This window comes from Mytilus edulis, chromosome 4 (assembly GCF_963676685.1).
Source record: "Mytilus edulis chromosome 4, xbMytEdul2.2, whole genome shotgun sequence".
Lineage (NCBI taxonomy): Eukaryota > Metazoa > Mollusca > Bivalvia > Mytilida > Mytilidae > Mytilus > Mytilus edulis.
The window spans coordinates 24,131,898-24,152,868 of NC_092347.1; the positions used below are offsets into that span (position 1 = coordinate 24,131,898).

The following is a 20,971-nucleotide window of genomic DNA, read 5'->3' on the forward strand; positions in this document are numbered from 1 at the left end:
GACTGGTAATCTGCAGTTACAAAAAAGGTATAAATGATACTACACATAGGTTATACTTAATTAAGACAGCTATCATCCGACACAATTAACCAACAGAAATCTAGATGACACTCAGCAGTCGTCAACTATACACTAGTGTCTCTGCAATCTGTAGATCAAAGTACTGAAGTACTGATCATCAGAGGACCTCAAGTTATGTTGAATTATTGATAAATGACAGGTGTTTATATAATACCTACCAGACAAATATGTTCACCTTACAAGAGAGTACACATAATATAATATTCTATCATATCTGAGATACTGACTTGAACTAGGAAACTTAACTTTGTGAATTATCAACCACCACGTGGTCAAATGAGAACTGTTATATTGGCATTATGACCATATAGATAAACACATAGAAAAATCGTTAGCATATAACTTATAATATAGAATCAACATAGCAAGCAATTCTTCGAGTAGCTATATAGTCACTCACTGAACTATAAATATTGCTGATATCTTGAATTACAAGAAGTGGATAATGTGTATCCCCTTGAACTGTATATTGTTGATATATTGCATTAGTAAATAATGACTGTGTGACTCCATGGGGTGTATATTGCTAATATCTTGAATTAGAAAAAGTGGATAATGTGTATCCCCTTGACATGTATGTTCCTGATATCTTGAATTAGAAGAAATGGAAACTGTGTATCCACTTGACCTGTATATTGTTGATATCTTGAATTATAAGAAGTGGATAATGTGTATACCCTTGACCTGTACTAGTATATTGCTAATATCTTGAATTAGAAGAAATGGAAACTGTGTGTCCCCTTGACCTGTATATTGTTGATATCTTGAAATAGAAGAAGTGGAGAATGTGTATCCCCTTGAAGACCTGTATATTGCTGATATCTTGAATTAGAAGAAGTTGATAATGTGTATCCTCTTGACCTGTATATTGCTGATATTTTGCATTAGGAAAAATGTAGACTGTGAATCCCCTTGACCTGTATATTGCTGATACCTGGAACCAGAAGAAATAATGACTGTGTGACTCCATGGAGTGTATATTGCTGATATCTTGAATTAGAAGAAGTGGAGAATGTGTATCCCCTTGACATGTATATTGCTGATATCTTGAATTAGAAGAAATGGAAACTGTGTATCCCCATGACCTGTAAATTGCTGATATCTTGAATAAGCAGAAAGGTAGACTGCGTATCCTCATGACCTGTATTTATAGATTATCGTTGATCATCTCAACGAGATTGATTTTCTCGCTTGAGCCGGGACGGCGAAAGCGAGAAAGGCAATCGAGTTGAGATGACCAATGATAATCTGTTTATCGCTATTTTACCTATGACGACGTTGTCAATTTCATGTCAATTTCGTTAGCAACGCCACGTGCCTGCTTAGTTTCTAGCGATAATTTTTCATCTCAAGCGAGTAGCATGATATGAAAAATTATCACAAAAAAAGATCAAAGGAAAAATGCTCAAAATAGCGATAAATTGCTGATATCTTAAATCAAAAGAAGTGAAGACTGTGTATACCAATGTTCTGTATATTGCTGATATCTTGAACCAGAAGAATAGTGTATAATGTCAATAATTAAAGCAATAGCTGTTGTACTAGTATATTGTTGTTGTATTAAATAAGGAAGTGTAACATTTGAAAAATCCTATATCTGACAAGTGATTTCATGCATGTTTTCCTCGTGCAGCACCGAGGAATCACAAGGGACCTTTTGAATGAACATAGAATGTTTCAGAAACGTCAGCATTTGTTCTTCGCGCAGAATAATAAACAAGGCCTTATGACTGCATCATTATTCTCGAGAAATAAAGATATGAACTGATTTTGATTCGTTGGAAACATGCAACGCACATGGAATGTAGGAATTCAAATCAAAATGAGATACAATTGTACGTACCAGGAAAGTCTACATATATTGTTATTCTTACGTCATACATTTACATCATCAAACATGTAAATAAAATTAAAAACTAAAAAAATAACATAAATTTGCACATTTTGAATTAGAATTAATTTGGTTTTATGAGTGTTTACATTGTGGGAATAGAGATTTACGTCTATGCATGACAAAGTAGGATGTTTTGCCATAGGCGTAAACACTTTTCATTGTTTTAAATATTTTAATAATGCAATCCTTTCAAACGTCACCAAGTAATTAAATAAAATGGCAGGTTGTTTATCATTTATTACATATGTCATGTCAACTTTGCACGTTAATTTTTTGACAAATTAGTATTTTTTTGTCATTAAACATTACCCATTGTTGTAAAATTGTAAATACATGCAGTTCTCGCAAATTCTGTTGTAAGTAGAATGTTGCACTGGATACTATGGACGCTAATCTCATGTGTATTAACAAGAGAAACTCTTGGACAGAATGAATGTTCCCAAAACACTAACTGTGAATTACCAAACTGTTTCTGTGCTACGTCTAAACATCATTTACCAGTGGATCAAATACCACAGATAGTCTATTTTGCTTTTGATGATGAAATAGACAAAACAATTGGAAGCCATTACGAGAGATTGTTCCATCCAAGCAGGAAGAATCCTAACGGTTGTCCAATTACCATGTCAATGTTTGCTACTAACAAAAGTACAGATTATGATGCTATGGATAAACTATATTCTATGGGAATGGAAATAGGATCACATAATACAATACATATGACAACGAAAGACATTATTTCTAACGAAACTCGGTCACAACAAAATTATATAGGTCAGATGACTAACATTCCACCAGAGTCTATCATCGGATTTAGGAGCCCTTATTTGGCCAGTGCAGGCGATGACCAGATAGAGGCACTTAAAGGAAATGGATTTAAATATGATATTTCCTATACATTCACTCGTAGACCAGAATCTAGTTTAAATATATGGCCGTTTACGTTAGATTATGGATGGCCATATCCATGCAACATAAATCCATGTCCGAAGCAAGCACACCCCGGTTTTTGGGAGGTACCAATAAATTCTATGTGGGATTACATTCATACTGATATATGTGCCTATGCCGATAGCTGTACATATTCACCGCCATCGGCCAATGCAATGTTTAAATATTTATGGAGTAATTTTAATAATTCGTATTCGCAAAATAAAGCTCCGTTTGGCATCCATTTACATGGTCGATGGCTAAATGATGGATTGCGTCTATGGGCAGTCGACAAGTTTATCCGAGAACTTCTCAAACTCCCGGATGTTTATATTATATCCGTAAAGAAGATGTTGCAATGGATGGCATATCCAGCTAAACTTTCAGAACTTCAACTTTTTGAACCTTGGAAATGTGCAACAGATGCTGGATTTATGCCCCCTTTGAATCCCTTACCAGCAAGATGTGAACAAGGTGTGAACTGTCAGCTACCGAATTGCGTCTGTGATCAATTGCAACATGAAATGACAACTTTTGAAATTCCACAAATGGTTTATTTTGCTTTTGACGGACCTATTGATGGGACGGTTGGTCGTTACTTTAAGACACTTTTTGATCAGTCACGAAGAAATCCAAATGAATGTCCAATCCGATTCAGTTTGTTTTTGTCGCATGAAAATACGGATTATAACCAAGTACAAGAACTGTATGACAATGGAGCGGAAATTGGAACTAATGGACTTGGTAAGAATTATCTTGCTACTAAAGAATCAGTTTTAAACGAAGCAATGAAGATGAAACAAAACATTATTTTAAATACTGAAATTCCAGATTCGGATATCAAAGGTTTCAGAAGTCCATACTTGTCAACAGCTGGTGATGGACAAGTAGAAGCATTAAAGAAAGCAGGATATAACTACGATATATCTTATACATTTACACGACGACCTTATAATTCATTGAATGCCTGGCCAGTAACACTGGACTATGGTTGGCCCTACATATGTAATATAGAACCATGCCCAGTAAAATCACATAAAGGCTTTTGGGAAGTACCTGTTAATTCGTTATATGATTGGACGAATACCGATATCTGTACGTATGCAGATGAATGTCGGAATCAACCCAATACAGAGGATGAAACATATCAATATCTCATGGATAATTTCATGAATAGTTACCGTGGAAACAAAGCCCCATTCGGGATTCACTTGCATCCTCGATGGTTCCATATACATCGATATTTACGTGGAGTTAACCGCTTTATTAAAGAGTTAGTTAAAAAGAAAGATGTCTATATTATATCGGTAAGCGATGTTCTTGAGTGGATGAAAGATCCTGTCACACTTGAAAAAATCAATAAATTCTCAAATTGGAAATGTCCGGCCATTAACAAAAATGCATTACCACCACCAGCTCTTCCCGATTCAGTATCTGAGTGTAAAAATGATATCAACTGTCGCTTACCCAATTGTTTTTGTCCAACGTTTGACCATCCAATGGCAACATCAGACATACCGCAAATCGTTTATTTTGCTTTTGACGACGAAGTGACTTTAAAGTATTCTGGATATTACTTCAATTTGTTTGGTCCTTCGATGAGAAATCCGAACAATTGTTCGATGACGTTTACTTTATTTACCATAAACAAGGGAACTGATTATTCGTTCATAGAATACTTCTATAAGAAAGGTAACGAAATAGCCTCGCATGGCGCAAATAACATACCAACAAATTCTAAAATCGCCGTATTATCAGAAGCTGGTTCTCAAAAACAAAATATTCTTGACAATACAAATGTAACTGCGGGTGAAGTAACTGGATTTCGTAGTCCTCAGTTATCCACAGCCGGGGACGATCAACTTGATGTTCTGGAAAAGCTTGGCTACAAATATGACGCCTCTTACACTTTTACAAGAAGACCAAAACATGGCAAGAATGCATGGCCATTTACTGCGGACTATGGATGGCCATATGATTGTAACATTCCACCTTGTCCTTTCTATTCACATAAAGGATTCTGGATGGTACCTGTTAATTCAATGTGGGATTATAAAAATGAATCTATATGCACGTTTGCCGACGAATGTAAACATCAACCATTAACTGAAAAAGATGTATTTGATTATCTGTGGGCTAACTTTCAGAATTCGTACAAAGGGAATAGAGCGCCCTTTGGGATACATTTGCACCCAATGTGGTTAAATAGCATTAAAAATATTATAGGCTTGAGGAGGTTTATTGACAAAATATCTCAATTGAATGATGCTTATGTTGTTTCTATTGCTAAAGCAATAGAATGGATGAAAAATCCAACAAAGTTACAAGACATTAAAAGTTTTCGTCCATGGATGTGTTCAGATTCAAATCCAATTATCAACCAAAAACCAACAACAGTCCCTGTTCCAACTATAAATCCAATCATTCAATCAAATTATGTTCGATCACTGTTAGATCAAACATTATCATCGTCTATTGATCAAGCAAATTCACAAGATCAATTTCAACTCAAAACTGTTGGAAACTCTATGACATCAATGGTTACTGACCCCACAATGGGTGTTCCTATTCGTATGCCTTTATCAAAAACACCAGATAGTGAGTCAGTATTGTCGTTTGCCAAATTTGATAGAGGCGTAAAACCTATTGTTCAAAATATTGCATCCACTGAACATTTTAGGAACCCTGCAGTTAGTGAAATATTCCAACTAACCAATACAAAAGAGCAAACATCCACTCTAAAGAACAATTCACAACTTGATATTGGGCAATGTGTTCAAGGACATTCATGTTCACTACCATTTTGTTATTGTAAAGGTCAAAGTGTCCCGCTTAAGTTGCCTAAATTAGCAACTCCACAAATGGTGTTTCTTGCATTCGATGGAACTTTAAATCACGCAGATCACGGACCCTATCTCAATCTGCTTGAAAACAAGAAAAATCCGAATAACTGTTCAATATCTGCGACGTTCTTCGTAAACCAAAAAGGTTCTAACGTCACAGCCATTAAAGACATGCATGACAGAGGTTACGAGATCGCTATGAGAGGAAACTATGTTTTACGACCTAGCAACGCATCAATGCTTGAATCTGAAATAGCCGATCAGATTGCCGAATTAAGTAGTCATGGTATCAACGATGTGGTTGGTTGGAAGACAGTTGGTTATACCAAACTTACAGATGATTTTAAATATGTTCTAAAGAAATATGCTTTTCTCTACGATTCTACAAATTATTTTGACAATGAAAATAATTTATGGCCTTATACATTGGACTTTGGACCTACAAATAGTTCATTATTATGGGAGATTCCAAATTTAGCTTTAACTGATTATCTTGGTGTTTACCAGTGTCAATACGCAGACGGTTGCTTTAATAGTCCGGATACGACTAATGCCACGTTTACTTTTTTGTGGAATAATTTCAAAAAACACTATGTGAATGGAAATCGATCTCCATTTGGGATAAGTATGAGGAAAACGTGGCTATCACATCCATTCTACAGTAAAAATCTTGAAGGATTAAAGTTATTTTTGAAAGCTATACTTTCCAGTCAAGATGTTTATATTGTATCTGTGAAAAAGGTACTTGAATGGATGGAAAATCCCTTGCCACTAGCAGACATTCCACGCAGTAACCTATGGACGTGCACATAATCTAACCTAGGAAATATACATATTTTATTTTTAACTTTTTTTGTTTGTTTGTTCGTTTGTTTGTGTTAGTGGGTTTTTTTTAAATTTTAATTCACTATGCAAAATCTAGTGCATTCCTGGTAATATTCTCAAAAGTGTACTCCACAAACGCTATATTTGGTTGATATGGACGTAGACCCTAATGTTTTTTTGATGTACGTTTTATATACGTATCTGAAATCGTTACATTTTGAAAGCTCATCAATTGTCAAATTTTGTATACACCCTTGAATTTTAAATATTTTGTTAAAGCGTGATTGTTATGTTGTTGGTCGGTGTGGTCATGCCAACTGGTTAATAATTTTGGCAGTTCTTTCTATCCTTTTATGTATTATACAGATGGAAAAAGGATTTTTGAATACGGAATTTTATAGTGAGAAAAGTGGCACTTCAGTTTCCAGGAGGTTCCTATACATAGTACATGTCAGAAACAAGAGCAGAAGTACACCTTTACTCAGTGTTGTTTCGTCTTTAGTTTTCTATGTTGTGTATTGTGTACTATTTGTCTGTTTATCTTTGTCTTTTTAAGCCATGGCGTTTTCAGTTTATTTCCGATTGATGAGTTTGAATATCCCCAGGGCCGTAATTAAATTGAGGCAAACGAGGCAAATGCCTCATGTTGGAAATTTAAAATTCATATCAACCTGAATTGTTTTCACGGAAAGTGTCTTGGAAGAAGCAAGTTCTCTTCACTCTCTGATGTCGCCCCTGCATGTCTTTCGTGATCCATGTTTCTATTTTACTTTTAGTTTTCAGAGTTGATGGTCTATTGTTTGTACTTCTGTGTCCCGGTTTTGTCTTTTGTTCATTTATTGTCCTACTTTATAACTATAGTCTGCAGAGTGTTGATTTTCATTTGTAAAGTGTGGTTTTGCAATGTTGCATGTCCACCGATGTCCAGACATTGTACGAGAAAATATTTTAAGAATATACGATGCTACTGGACATAGTAAAAAAATGTTGTTTCTGCATGGAGATTTGAACTTGATATCAAAGAATACAAAACTGGCTCTTTTTTGTAGATAAAACTAGACAGTTGACATGGTTTAAATTAAGATAAGACCATCAATTTCCCGGTATCAAATCATCTTTAAAAAAATGTCGATGTATTGCCCTATGACCTTATCTCACACAAAGTCAATGCATAGAAAAAATACTTATGATCAATGGCCAATTTTTTTTTTCTTTTCTTCATCTTGATAGTTGATGGAGGGTCTTCAACAATAAAAGAATCATTAATACCGTAAGATGGTCCTTAGTGTCGACTTAGACAGTACTAGTACTTAAAGTATAATACTGCACTGTCACTATATTTAAATCTAGTCATAAAAAAATCACCAAAGTCTGAATTAAGCACAACACAAGACAAGAACAGATAAAATGATTATGAGAATTTCGGTTTTTGCTTTATCCTACATATCGGTCTACTTTTAATTTTGTCCCCGTAAAACCTAAAAGTCTTAAACTACAATGAATCTATGTTTTTGCTTTGAGACAAGAATATTGTCTAAAGAAATAGCTAAAAATTAATTGCGTTTCAATGTAAGAACTTTTGAAGAGTCCGGGAAACGCTCAGAATGCACGATGTTGCGTTATTTTTCTCAGAGCCTCTGGGGGCCTTGAGCCCTCGCCAAAAATTGTTCAACTCGCTACGCTCGACGAATATATTTTGCCTCAATATTAAAAGCGGTTAGTTACGGCCCTGATCCCTCTGGTATCTTTCGCCCCTCTTTTTCACATGATTAATAGTCCTAACTTTATTTAAAGAATATTTTTCATTTCCATAACGACTGTTGACAGCTGTCATTGAATCAATAATTGCTAGTCTGCAAATTTATGTAGGCTCAACATTTTCACAACGTTTTGTTCTCGACATGTCTGCTAAAATATAGTTCTTCAACAATCCGATTTCCACTAATGGTTTCAGAACCACAGACGAGAAATTTAAAGAAAAAAAAATGGATGCCATTATTGTCTGACGGTGTCTCTCAGTATTACAGAAGTCTTGGTTTTCGGCACTATTTGTGGACAAAGTCATTTGCTTTTGGTAATCAGCACTTTTGTCCGTTCACACCCTTACCCAGGTATTTTAACTTCTGACAAGAAGATGTAAAAGTAGTTGGTATATACACGGTTATCCACTTAATACACACAAGTCTTTAATCTGGATTTCCTCTCCAACGATTGATTATGAGTTTCCACTATTAGGTTCTAGTCCTTCTAAGAAGAATCAGCATTAGTGTCACATAATGTAAAAGGCATTTGAGAGAAGACATTGAAGGATCTATAATTTTAAATTTCTATTTTGAAGTACATATTTCTTACTTTAAATATAAATATAAAAAAAACCATACAGCGCATTGCTCAAAATCATTTTTGCGTTCTTTCTGAAATCATGGTGTTTACAAAACAAAAACTAAAAACAAAAAACCCTGACACTTTGAATTGCTGTATCCACAATCCAAACGTCAAAACGTATTCAACATGATTCAGCATTGGGAAAGGCACGACACGGATATTATATGACGGAGTTATAGTGTCGCTCAACCCCGCCTAACATGGGACAGTGGTGTGGTACAATGTAACATTAGAAATAAAGAAAAATCATTGAAAGGGCTTGTTTTAGCTATGCAAACAACTAAGAAAACGATTGACATAAAAGTTAACACAAATTACTGATTTAAGAGTAATCATCGCAACTAGGGGACCATTTCAATAGCCGATTTCAATTAATTATTAGACCATGTTTTAACAGAACTCCTTTAACGTTAGGACAAAATTCAGGAAAGAAACGTCTCCGTACAAAATAAGGAAAAATATTAATATGAAACAAAAAATCGTCACTTTAATGGCAATTTTTACTCTAGAAATTAAAGTACCAAAAAAAGAAAAAAAAGGAAATATCCTTAAGGTTTTTAATTATTTGTACATTCATCATCATTTGTGTTGAGTTTCAACACTGTAAAGTAGCTGTACACATAGATTCTATTTTACATAGCCATATGGATTGAAAATCAAATCAGATGAACCTACGACTTTTATACATATATGTCACAGGATGAACTAGTAACTGGACTTGATATTATCTAAAACTGGTTTTATTATATTGTATGTATTGTTTATGCAATGTATTTGTAGAATCACGTCATGATTTACATATAAACAACTACCACCACATTCTTCACGTGTCTGTCCCAAATCAGGAGCATGTTATTCAGTGGATGTCGTTGATTACTAGTAACTGTTTGTCTGTCTGTCTGTTTGTTTCATGAATTGGTTTATATTCTCTCCAACTCCTTTATTGTCTTATATTCACGCTTTAAGTGAATACAATGAACTGTGAAAGTACAGCATCATTGAACTAGAAATTGCTAGAATGGTTTAAATATATATGGGTGTTTTTTTTCTCAGTAGAACAAAAGCAAAAACAAATAGAAATAGCATGGCATGCACGGCATGATAAAAAAAAAACCGGAAGATTGCTTCACCTTTCTATTGAACGTCAACTTAAATACTTGACAAAATTGTAAAACCCATCTGTGGTTTCGGTAATACTTCTTTTATTGAAAGAGAATTTAATCTTTTGCAAACTTTCCCGCTAACTGATCAAAATAAAATTGAGAATGGAAATGGGGAACAAACAACAGCAGAAGGTCACAAACAGGTCTTCAATGCAGCTAGAAATTCTCGCACCCGGAGGAGTCATTCAGCTGGCCCTCAAACAAATATATATACTAGTTCAGTGATAATGAACGCCATACTAAACTCCAAATTGTACACAAGAAACTAAAATTAAAAATAATACAAGACTAACAAAGGCCAGAGGCTCCTGACTTGGGACAGGTGCAAAAATGAGGCGGGCTTAAACATGTTTATGAGATCCCAACCCTCCCCCTATACCTCTAGCCAATGTAGAAAAGTAAACGCATAACAATACGCACATTAAAATCCAGTTCAAGAGAAGTCCGAGTCTGATGCCAGAAGATGTAACCAAAGAAAATAAACAAAATGACAATAATACATAAATAACAACAGACTACTAGCAGTTTAACCTACTCCAGATTTCGGGCATGCTTTCGATGAAGTATTGGGCGGATATCCGATAAAGCCATAAAAAATTGAAAGAAAAATACCACTCTCAATTATATTTATTTTTATTATAATTCATCTAAATTCCCCTAAAAAATAGGTGATTTTGAAAAAAGACAATGACGTGCAAATAACGAAATGTGTCATATACACCGACTTTCAATTTTATTCCTGTCTTGGACATTGGTTACGTCGTGTAGTTTTAAACCAACATATTGTATGATTTACCATGTGTACACCATAAAAAAGGTGTACTAGTTCAGTGAAAATTGATGTAAAACTATACTTCTCGACATGTTAATAAACTAAAATTGAAAAAAAACATACCAGACTTAAAGAGACCGCACAGTGGCTCTTGACTTGGGACAGGCGCAAAAATGCCCCGTGGTTAAACATGTTTAGTGAGATCTCAACCCTTCCCCTATACCTTAGGCCAAATAAACACACAGCAATAAGCACAGTAAAACGCAGTTTAATAGAAGACCGAGTACGATGTCAGATTATGTAACAAAAGAAACTAAGCAAAATAACAATTATACATAAATTAAGCTCCAGACCTCAATTAAACTGATTGACTTTATGTCTTCATCATATCAAAATCCAGCACAGTCCCTCACGTTAGGGGTTAAGTATTATACCATCATAAAACATACGAAAAGAATATAACCTGTATCATGCCAACAACTGGTTTTAAGAAAATTAGGAATGGAAATGGGGAATATGTCAAAGGAACAACTCGACCAAAGAGCAGAAAACACCCAAAGGCCACCAATGGATCTTCAGCTGGCCCCTAAATAAAATTGTGTACTAGTTCAGTGAAATTGGACGTCACACTTAACTCCAAAACATATTTATAAATGAACTTAAGTTAAAAACATACAATACTAACAAAGGCCAGAAGCTCCTGACTTGGGACAAGTGCAAAAATGCGGCGGGGTTTTGTGAGATCTAAACCCTCCCCCTATACCTCTATCTCTCACAAGCCTAATATACGTTCAGGTATTTCACATCCAATCTTCTATGTTAATATTCTTTACAAAGCACAAAAATGTCAGCATTCACCTCGAAAGCTAATCAAACATTTAAACAGACTTGTTCAGAGGGGATATAGTTACAATACTGTTGTCAGGTTGTTAAAAATTACACTATATAATTTTTTTATATTAATATTGATTCGCTCATAGGATCTTTGCATTGGAAATAAACACATTTGATATACGGAATCTCCGAAGTGAACAAAAATGCTATCCAGCAAAATTTCAAGGGCAGTTATAGTATCAAAGTAGGTCCAATTGACATAGTTTATTGGTTGTTGTTACTAAAACACTGAGCTAAAAGAGTCTGAAAATAAACATTCGCAATCTGACTTTTTTTTAAATCTATTTAATTAGGTGTGTTATTTTGATTTCTTAATGAGATACTGAGACACTATTTAGAAGTGTGCCGATATTCAAACAAGGAAGCAATAATTAAAAATATCTTTAAATATTTCCAAGTCGGATAACATACATATATCCTTCATCAGGATTGTCATTATGATGATGTAAAATTGTAAAGCAAAATTTAGTCCTATGAAATATTGTCCCCTAAGACAATATTTCATGACTTGGTCACGGTTAGTGACATTTTGTCCTATCTATGTACTAATGTTTAGAGAAAGACCAATTTTCATGTGAAATTTTGTCCTTATACAGACAATACTTCAAAGATGAATGGTACACATGTTATCTTGTTAAAGGGAGGCAAGTTATCCAATGGTGTAAATTTAATTGAGACACAGTGATTGTTTCTTAGATTGATTGTCACAATGAAATTTTGTTTCATGAAAGGCAGGTGATAAGGTGTTATATCAAAGAAACGCTGCAGTACTCAGTTTATGGTTCTTCAAGTTCTTCCAATTAAGCGACCTTAATCAACTGTCAGATGATTCTACCACTGTGTGTAAAGTCCAAAGAAAAAATTAAGTGTATACAGTTTTGTAAAAGTTATAATCCTATATGCAGGTTTAAAACAGTGTTTTTGTCTATTTAGTTAGCCGAGCCTTCAATCATTCAAAACTCGGGGTGGTGATAGTGGTAAGTGGTAAGGCAACTACAGTTATAATTCCATTCCCGTATGGATTATGGGTAGACTGACACTTTTTATAAAAGGTGATCCTGGTAACATCTAGTACTAGTTGCTCTTGATGCTCGGTTTACTGGAATTAGCCTAGATATTGAATCTACATTAACTAGACTATTAGTGATTTTGTACACCATACACATCTTTGAAGTTGTTGTTGATCTTCTCTCTTCTAATTGCTGCCATTCGAGATGTTTTATCATGGCCTCAACCGATGATGTGTTACGATATGTGTTGGTAACATACCTAGCCCCTCTGCGTTGTACCATCTCAATTTTCTTCTTGTTGTTTTGTTTTTGGTGTCCCTTGAACTGCGCTTGCGTATTCTAATGTTGGTCTTACTTCTTACTAATGACTTGTATGCATTTTCTTTCAGTTGTTAGTTGTTGATGTTTTAAGTTTCTTTTTAGGACCCCAATAGTTTTACATTTGTTTTTGGCATATGTTCTGTACATGGGTACTCCAATTTAAGTATGAGCTGGTGGTACCTCCAACTTTGAAGATATTTTGCTGATTATACTCTCTCAAGTACATGGCCATGTAGCATAGTTTAAAACGTAGGTTTCATGAAGAATATTTAAAAGATCTAGGAACGCTAGCAATTTAATGGCAGAAGAATCCTCATGTAGGGAAGACATATTATAACTAAGTTAAATCAAGGATTTGTATAGTAAGAACTATACAAATCCTTGGTTAAATGTGAAAAAATCATGATAATTACGAACAGAATTCAGCCACAGTGAAAATGATATATTTACGGACATTATTTCATTCTGAAAAATAGTTACGGACAGCTTTGTTACATTTTTGTCGAAAGATACGAACGAACGCAAATGGAGCGTGTTTGGTTTAATTGAAAGTTTTTTTTTTATTTTACCTATTGTATCAATATCGAGTGATACATAGTTAAAAAAAAAATTACGCACCTCAAATTTATTTCCAAATATTTTTGTTTTTGTAAATATATATAGGCCACGCTAGCTGCGCAAACAGAAAATAATCTTCTGATCATTGAAGGACTGCTGAAAACCTAAAGAAGAAGAAGAGTTAAGACAAGTTAACTGGGACACAATACTTGATACAAATTTAAATAATGCAGTCTCCATTGTTACACAAAAAAATATAGATGCTGCTAACAAGCATATACCAAGTAAATTAATTGTTGTTCGCACGAAAGATCCATCCTGGATGACGTCACTTATAAGCAGACAAATTCGTAACCGGAAACGTTCGCACAAAAAAGCAAAAAAATACAATACTGCTGAGTCTATAGGGCAAACTTTAAGAAACTTAGGAATGAATGCGTAAACTTGATTAAACTAGCAAAAACCCATTATTTTGATAAACAATGTGAATCATTACATGCAAACGTAGATTCCATTAAGAATTGGTGGAAAAAATTGCGCAACCTGGCTGGATTTCCTTCCAAATCCTCAGACTACCCCCCCCCCCCTATTTTATTAAATGATACCTACTTAGACGATAATAAGGATAAAGCAAATGCATTTAATCGTTATTTTTGTGATCAATCGAGTGTTGATGACTCATCTGCAAATATCCCAGAACTAAATTTAGATGCCGAAAATCATACATACATTAGATAAAATAATTATAACGCAAGAGGAAGTTTATGACAAAGTTCTCTTGTTAGATGTGTCTAAGGCAACAGGCCCCGATAGCATTAGTCCAAGATTTCTTAAATATGCTGCTTTAGAATTAAGCTATCCCCTGGCTCTGTTGTTCAATAAGTCACTTCAATTATGCACTTATCCGTATGACTGGAAAATAGCAAATGTAATACCAATTTTTAAGAGTGGTTCTCAAGAAATTTTTATCAAACTATAGACCAATCTCTCTGTTATCTATTATTGGTAAAACGATGGAAAAATGTGTTTTTAAATATTTATTTAATTTCCTTTCTTGTTATAAAATTATGACAAACTTGCAATCAGGTTTTATGCCTGGAGATAGTACTGTTAATCAACTTATTTATATTACAAACGATATCGCTAAAGCCCTTGATTTTGGAAAGGAAATAAGAGTTGTGTTTTGTGATATCAGTAAAGCGTTGGACCGGGTCTGGCATGAAGGCTCCTTCATTAAGTTAACTATAAAAATATGGAATAATAGGGGACTTACTAAAATGGTTTAAAAGTTATTTATCTGAAAGAAGACAAAGAGTTGTCATAGGATGACAGACCTCTGATGTGTATAGCATTAAAGCTGGTGTCCCCCAGGGCCCAATTTTAGGCCCTGTATTATTTTATTTTTCATAAACGATATTGTATGTGACATATCATGCTACATCATACTTTTTGCTGACGATACGTCATTATATATAGTTGCTGAGGACGAGTATGCTACATCTGAATTAATGAATTCTGATATAGAAAAAATTCACCAATTAATGGTCTCAACAATGGCTTGTTAATTTTAATCCAAGAAAAACTGAAACCATGACCATATCTAGGAAAAGAGCAAAACCCCATAATCCACCAATATGACTGATACACTGATACAAGAGGTTGAAGAACATAAACATTTAGGGTTAATTTTTCAAGAAAACGGTTATTGGGAAAGTCATGTAAACTATATTATTGATAAAGCTACGCCTCGCTTAAATCTTATGAGGAGTTTAAAGTTTAAGCTATCGCGTAATAATCTACAAGTTATATGTATCAGTTTTATCAGGCCTATTTTTGAATATGCGGATACTGTGTGGGGTAATATACCAATTTATTTAAAGGACAAACTAGAGAGCATTCAAATAGAAGCGGCACGTATAGTCACAGGTGCCACTAAGCTTTGCTCTAAATCTAATCTTTATAATGATACTGGTTGGGTATGAGTGGAAGAAGATCCAGACATAAAATTATTAAATTTCACACTGAAATGTTTCATGATCAAGCTCCTAATTATCTTTGTAGTCTCGTACCTCAACAACTATATCAAGTCTATAACTATAATACTAGAAGTGCATTTAATGTCTAAAATATGAACTGTAGAACTACCTTTTATCAAAATTCTTTCCTACCATCTGTTATTCGTGAATGGAACAGGCTACCACAAGATATGTTAGATGTAATCCATCAAAATTTACACTTAAAAATTACATAAATCGAGATACTAACGGAGAGTCCCTACATATTATAATACTGGTTGTAGAAAAGGCCAAATACAATGTACTTCACGCCAGACTCCGGTTGAACTGCAGTGGCTTAAATGAACACCTTTTCCAGAAAAAATATTGTTCTTTCCAGCCTCTGTAAATGTGGGCAAGTTGAAAGCAGCAAACACTATTTGCTAGAATGTCATAAGGATAGACTCACCAGGTCACAAACCATTTCTACACTACCAATATATAATGTACAAACATTAGTATCAGGTAGTGAACTCATCAGTGATGAGGAAAACGAAAATATTTTTATAGTTGTACAAAGATTTATTTTAGAAACAGGGAGATTTGGTCCATAACAATTATCTTTATGTCGATGTCGATTAATTTTAGATGTTGACTCTTTGATTTAATGTTACCTTTTTTTTTCGGAATATTTACATATTTCTCAGATACATGAACCATTATTATAATAAAAAGAGTTGATCACATTTTTCGATCAAACTGACTTCTAAGTAACGGGCAAACAACAGAATAAACATGTCAAATCGACAAATGTGAATTGAAAATTAGATTATACGAGTTTCTTATATAGATGTTTGCATAATGCCTCTACGTGTAATATAAAGGAACACAGCAACATGGAAAAACAATTCAATAAACTAGAACATCGCATTGTAGAATTAGAAAACCAAGTCCATAACCTTTCTATGGACAAACACAAAGCTGCAACAGATTACGCTGAGCTTGATTCCAAATTTCGCATTGAAAATAATAAATTTGAAATAGCTAAAACTAGAATGGACCAGAAAATGGAGGATATAAATCATATTAATGATGATCTCAAGGTTAAATTGAACACCAAATCTAGTGAAATGATGAAAATTAGTGAAGAAAACAAACTTTTAAAAGAGAAAACTGACTCTCAATTTAATGAAATATTATCTCTCAAATCACAGCTATCGAGCATGTATTTACCTACACAGCAACAAAATGAGCAGCAATTTGCTAATGGGTCCTTCAACAATGAAGGCAAATCTAACAAACCTACAGCTCTATTTATTGGCACATCAAACACTGATAGAATTAATGAAAACAAACTCTCAACGGCAGTGGATATAACAAAAACTACAGCATATACTTTAGATGAAGCCTACGAGGTAATCTCAACCGCACAGTGTAGGCCTGATGTTGTTATCATACATTCCCTAACTAACGACGTTAAAAACAACAACCCAAATGAATGCATGGACAAACTACAAATGGTAGTAGAATCAATTTCTAGCAAATGGAAAGAAGCTAAAACCATAGTGTCACTAACGACTCCCCGCCTTGATAATCGCCTACATCGTCTTAATTCAGAAATCATTGATGGACTAGTAAAACGAAAATATCTAGACAATAAAGATGTATATGTTTCTGACAACTCAAACATGTGGCATGGGCAAGTCTCAATACAACAACTCTTAAATGAAGATAAATTTCACTTGTCAGAGAGGGGAACATCAATGTTGGCTTCTAACATTAAGAATGCGTTACATACTGTCTTAGGTATTAAGGTACAACAAAGGAACAACAGATATTCCAGATCCACTGACCGTGCTCGTCAACAGTATCGGCCACAACATCGCCAATCATTTAACAATTATCATGATCATAATGAGCAAAATAGGGTCAAGTTCAAAAGAACAGGGTAAACCATGAAAATATACTTATTGTACTATCTTTTTATTTTTTCCTATAATAGAATCAGCAAAGAATTTATTAAGTCAGATAATAGCTAGCTTATTGATCTTTATTTGTTCAAGTGTTATCTGTATATTTTTGGAAAATTAAAAGCTGATAAAAGGTAGTTTGTTATAAGTGGTAATTTTATTTTTTTTTCTTCTTTTTCTGGCAAGTAGCCAATTTGTCTCTGAGACTAATTAAGTTTTAGTTTTTGTTGTTTATTTTATTTTATTTTTTAAAGTTTTTTGTTCATTATTAGTAGCCTATTTTGTTACCAATTAAGAAACATTACTTGAAACAAGTATATTTGGTGTCTAATTTAGATTTTTAAATATGGCTATACATGGTCGTTCTATTGTTAAGAACAATTTGAAAATATGTTACTGGAACATTGGTGGTATAAATACACATAATATGAATAAGTTAGAAGATCACCTTTTTGTACAAGAAATAAAAGAGTATGATGTGGTTATTTTAGCAGAAACACATATTGGATATGATGTTAACTTACAGGTTGAAGGTTTTAATTATTTTCCTGTTTGTAGAAATATTTCAACCAATGGAAGATACTATGGTGGGTTAGGCATTTTTCGAAGGACTTCTTTAAAAGATCATATTAAGATAATTCCTGGGTTGTCCAAAGATTTTCAGTGGATAAAATTTGAAAAACAGTTTTTCTGTCTTCAAAATGACATATACTTATGTGCAGCATATTTACCCCCTGCTAATTCATCTTATACTAAGAAGTTAGATTTTGATATAATTGATCAAATAGAAAAGGACATTGTTTCCTACAAAAGTAAAGGGGATATTTTGTTTTGTGGTGATTTAAACGCCCGCACCTCCACTGAAGAAGATTACATTGCACAAGATAGCTCCAGATATCTTCCATTGTTTGAATCTTATAAACCTGATAATCAAATTAGATTTAGAAAGAATTGTGATGAAACACTTGATAGTAGAGGGAAAGAGATTATTGATTTATGCATAAGCAATCAAATGCGAATTGTAAATGGTAGATGCATGGGTGATTTACTTGGTCATTTTACTTGTTTTAATACACATGGCCAAAGCACTGTTGATTACCTTATAGCAAATGAAAGATTATTTAATCAGATACTTTATTTCAGAGTGTCAGAGTTTGTCTCAACATTCTCAGACTGTCATTGTAAAATATCATGGGAAATTTTGGCTAAATATCAATTAACAGAAACTCAGTCAAATAATCTTCATGCTGCCCCCGTTAATTTCAGATGGACTGAGGACTCCCCACTTAAATTTCAGCAAGCACTTTTGTCACCAGATAACCAGCAGAAAATTTCATCTTTCCTTAATAATGATAGTGATTGCTCTTCTGAAGACATTAACAAAAAGGCACAGGATTTATGTGATATCTTTCTTTCTGCAGCCAAAATTTCCCTGGTAACCCCAAAAAAGACTAAAAAGGGTTCCAGACCCCAGAAAAAATGGTTTGATAGTGATCTTTTTAAAATGCGCAAAAATGTTATATCCTTAGGTAAAATTTATTCAAGATATCCTAAGGATCCTGTTATTAAAGGCAGATACTATAAACATTTTAGAATCTATAATAAATGTAGAAAAGTTAAATATAAGCAATTTATCAATTCCATGCTACAAAAACTTGATACTCTTAGAGTTGAAAACCCTAAGCAGTATTGGAAATTAATAAATGACATTCAGGATAGCAAAAAAGAAAACTGCTCTTCACAAATTGATTCTGATACATGGGCCAATCACTTCCGTAATCTTCACTCTGCAATTGATAACACATTTTATTCACGACTTAACCAGTTGGAAATGATCCTGAATGACAAAGAAAAAAATTTAGTTTTTAATGATTTAGATAATGATATTAGTAAAAAAGAAATTTCTGATGCTATTGCAAGCTTAAAATCAGGCAAGGCCTGTGGACCTGATTTGATTTCAAATGAAATGTTAAAATATAGTCAGTCATATTTGATAGGTTGCTTATATAAATTATTTAATTTGTGCCTCAAGAATAGTGTGTACCCAAAGATTTGGGCTGATGGTTTTATTTCGCCAATTTTTAAATCAGATGATCCTTGTGATCCATCTAACTATAGAGGTATAACAATTACTAGTACCATTGGTAAACTTTTTAACAATATTTTGAATACAAGACTTGACAAATTTTTGTACCAAAACAACTTAATTCATAATTCTCAGATTGGTTTTACAAAAAATGCCAGAACTTCAGATCATATATTTATTTTAAAAACACTTATAGACAAATACTGTCACAATAAAGAGGGCAGATTATATACTTGTTTTGTAGACTTTCGCAAAGCATTCGACAGTGTAATTCATATAGGTCTTAAACTGAAGCTTATTAATATGAAAGTTGGTACTTTATTTTATAATATTATATCAGATATGTATAACAATAGTCAAGCATGTGTAAGAGTTGGAGCTTCTCTCACTGACCCTTTTAGCATTAAATTAGGTGTAAGACAAGGAGACAACTTGAGTCCTTCATTATTTAAAATTTTTATAAATGACTTCCCATCTTATCTTGACTCCTGCCTGGATGCAGTTTCCCTGCACTCCGAGAAATTAAATTGTTTGATGTATGCAGATGATATTGTGATTATGTCAACATCAGCCACAGGGCTTCAAAGTAGACTTGATCAGCTAGAAAAATATTGTGCTGACTGGTGCCTTAAAGTTAATATTAAAAAGACTAAAGTCATAATTTTTAATAAGGCTGGAAGGAAAATTCAAGCGAATTTTCGACTGCAGAATAACTTGATTGACTGTGTCGCTCATTACAAATATTTGGGTGTTCACTTTACTGCATCTGGAAGTTTTCATCTAGCTAAAACTGAACTTTATAATAAGGCTCTTAAGGCCTACTATAAACTTAGAAAGGATTTTATCAATTTGTCTCCTGGAATAAAATCTTGTGTTCATATTTTTGATCATACCCTTAAACCCATTCTGTTATATAATTCAGAGGTATGGGGAGGTTATAATGTTTCTTGTAATAAATTACAGTCTTCCTTATTTAATCTTGAAAATATTTTTAAAAATCTTAAGTGTGAGAATCTCCATCTTAAATTTTCTAAGTTTATACTTGGTGTACACAAAAGGAGTGTCAATTTTGCTGTATTATCAGAACTGGGGCGTTTCCCCTTACATTATGATATTGTAAAGTCAATTGTAAAATACTGGTATAGATTTGAAAATCTTACAACTGAATTCAGTCTATTGAAAGATGCTTATAAATGCAGCCAAGAGCTTCACAAATCTAACATAACTTCTTGGTACTCATTTGCT

The 20,971-nt window shown here is 33.7% G+C and overlaps 1 protein-coding gene across 1 annotated transcript; it reads left to right on the forward strand.

The window, feature by feature from the left end:
• The first annotated feature begins 2,284 nt into the window (after positions 1 to 2,284).
• LOC139519269 (uncharacterized) lies at positions 2,285 to 6,595 on the forward strand. Its single transcript, XM_071311233.1, has one exon. The coding sequence runs from the start codon at positions 2,341 to 2,343 to the stop codon at positions 6,559 to 6,561; it is 4,221 nt and encodes a 1,406-aa protein (XP_071167334.1). The 5' UTR covers positions 2,285 to 2,340; the 3' UTR covers positions 6,562 to 6,595.
• Positions 6,596 to 20,971: the final 14,376 nt, after the last annotated feature.

Excerpts from the sequence above, each read along its gene's own strand:
- LOC139519269 (XM_071311233.1), top strand. The coding sequence starts at position 2,341 with ATGTTGCACTGGATACTATGGACGCTAATCTCATGTGTATTAACAAGA.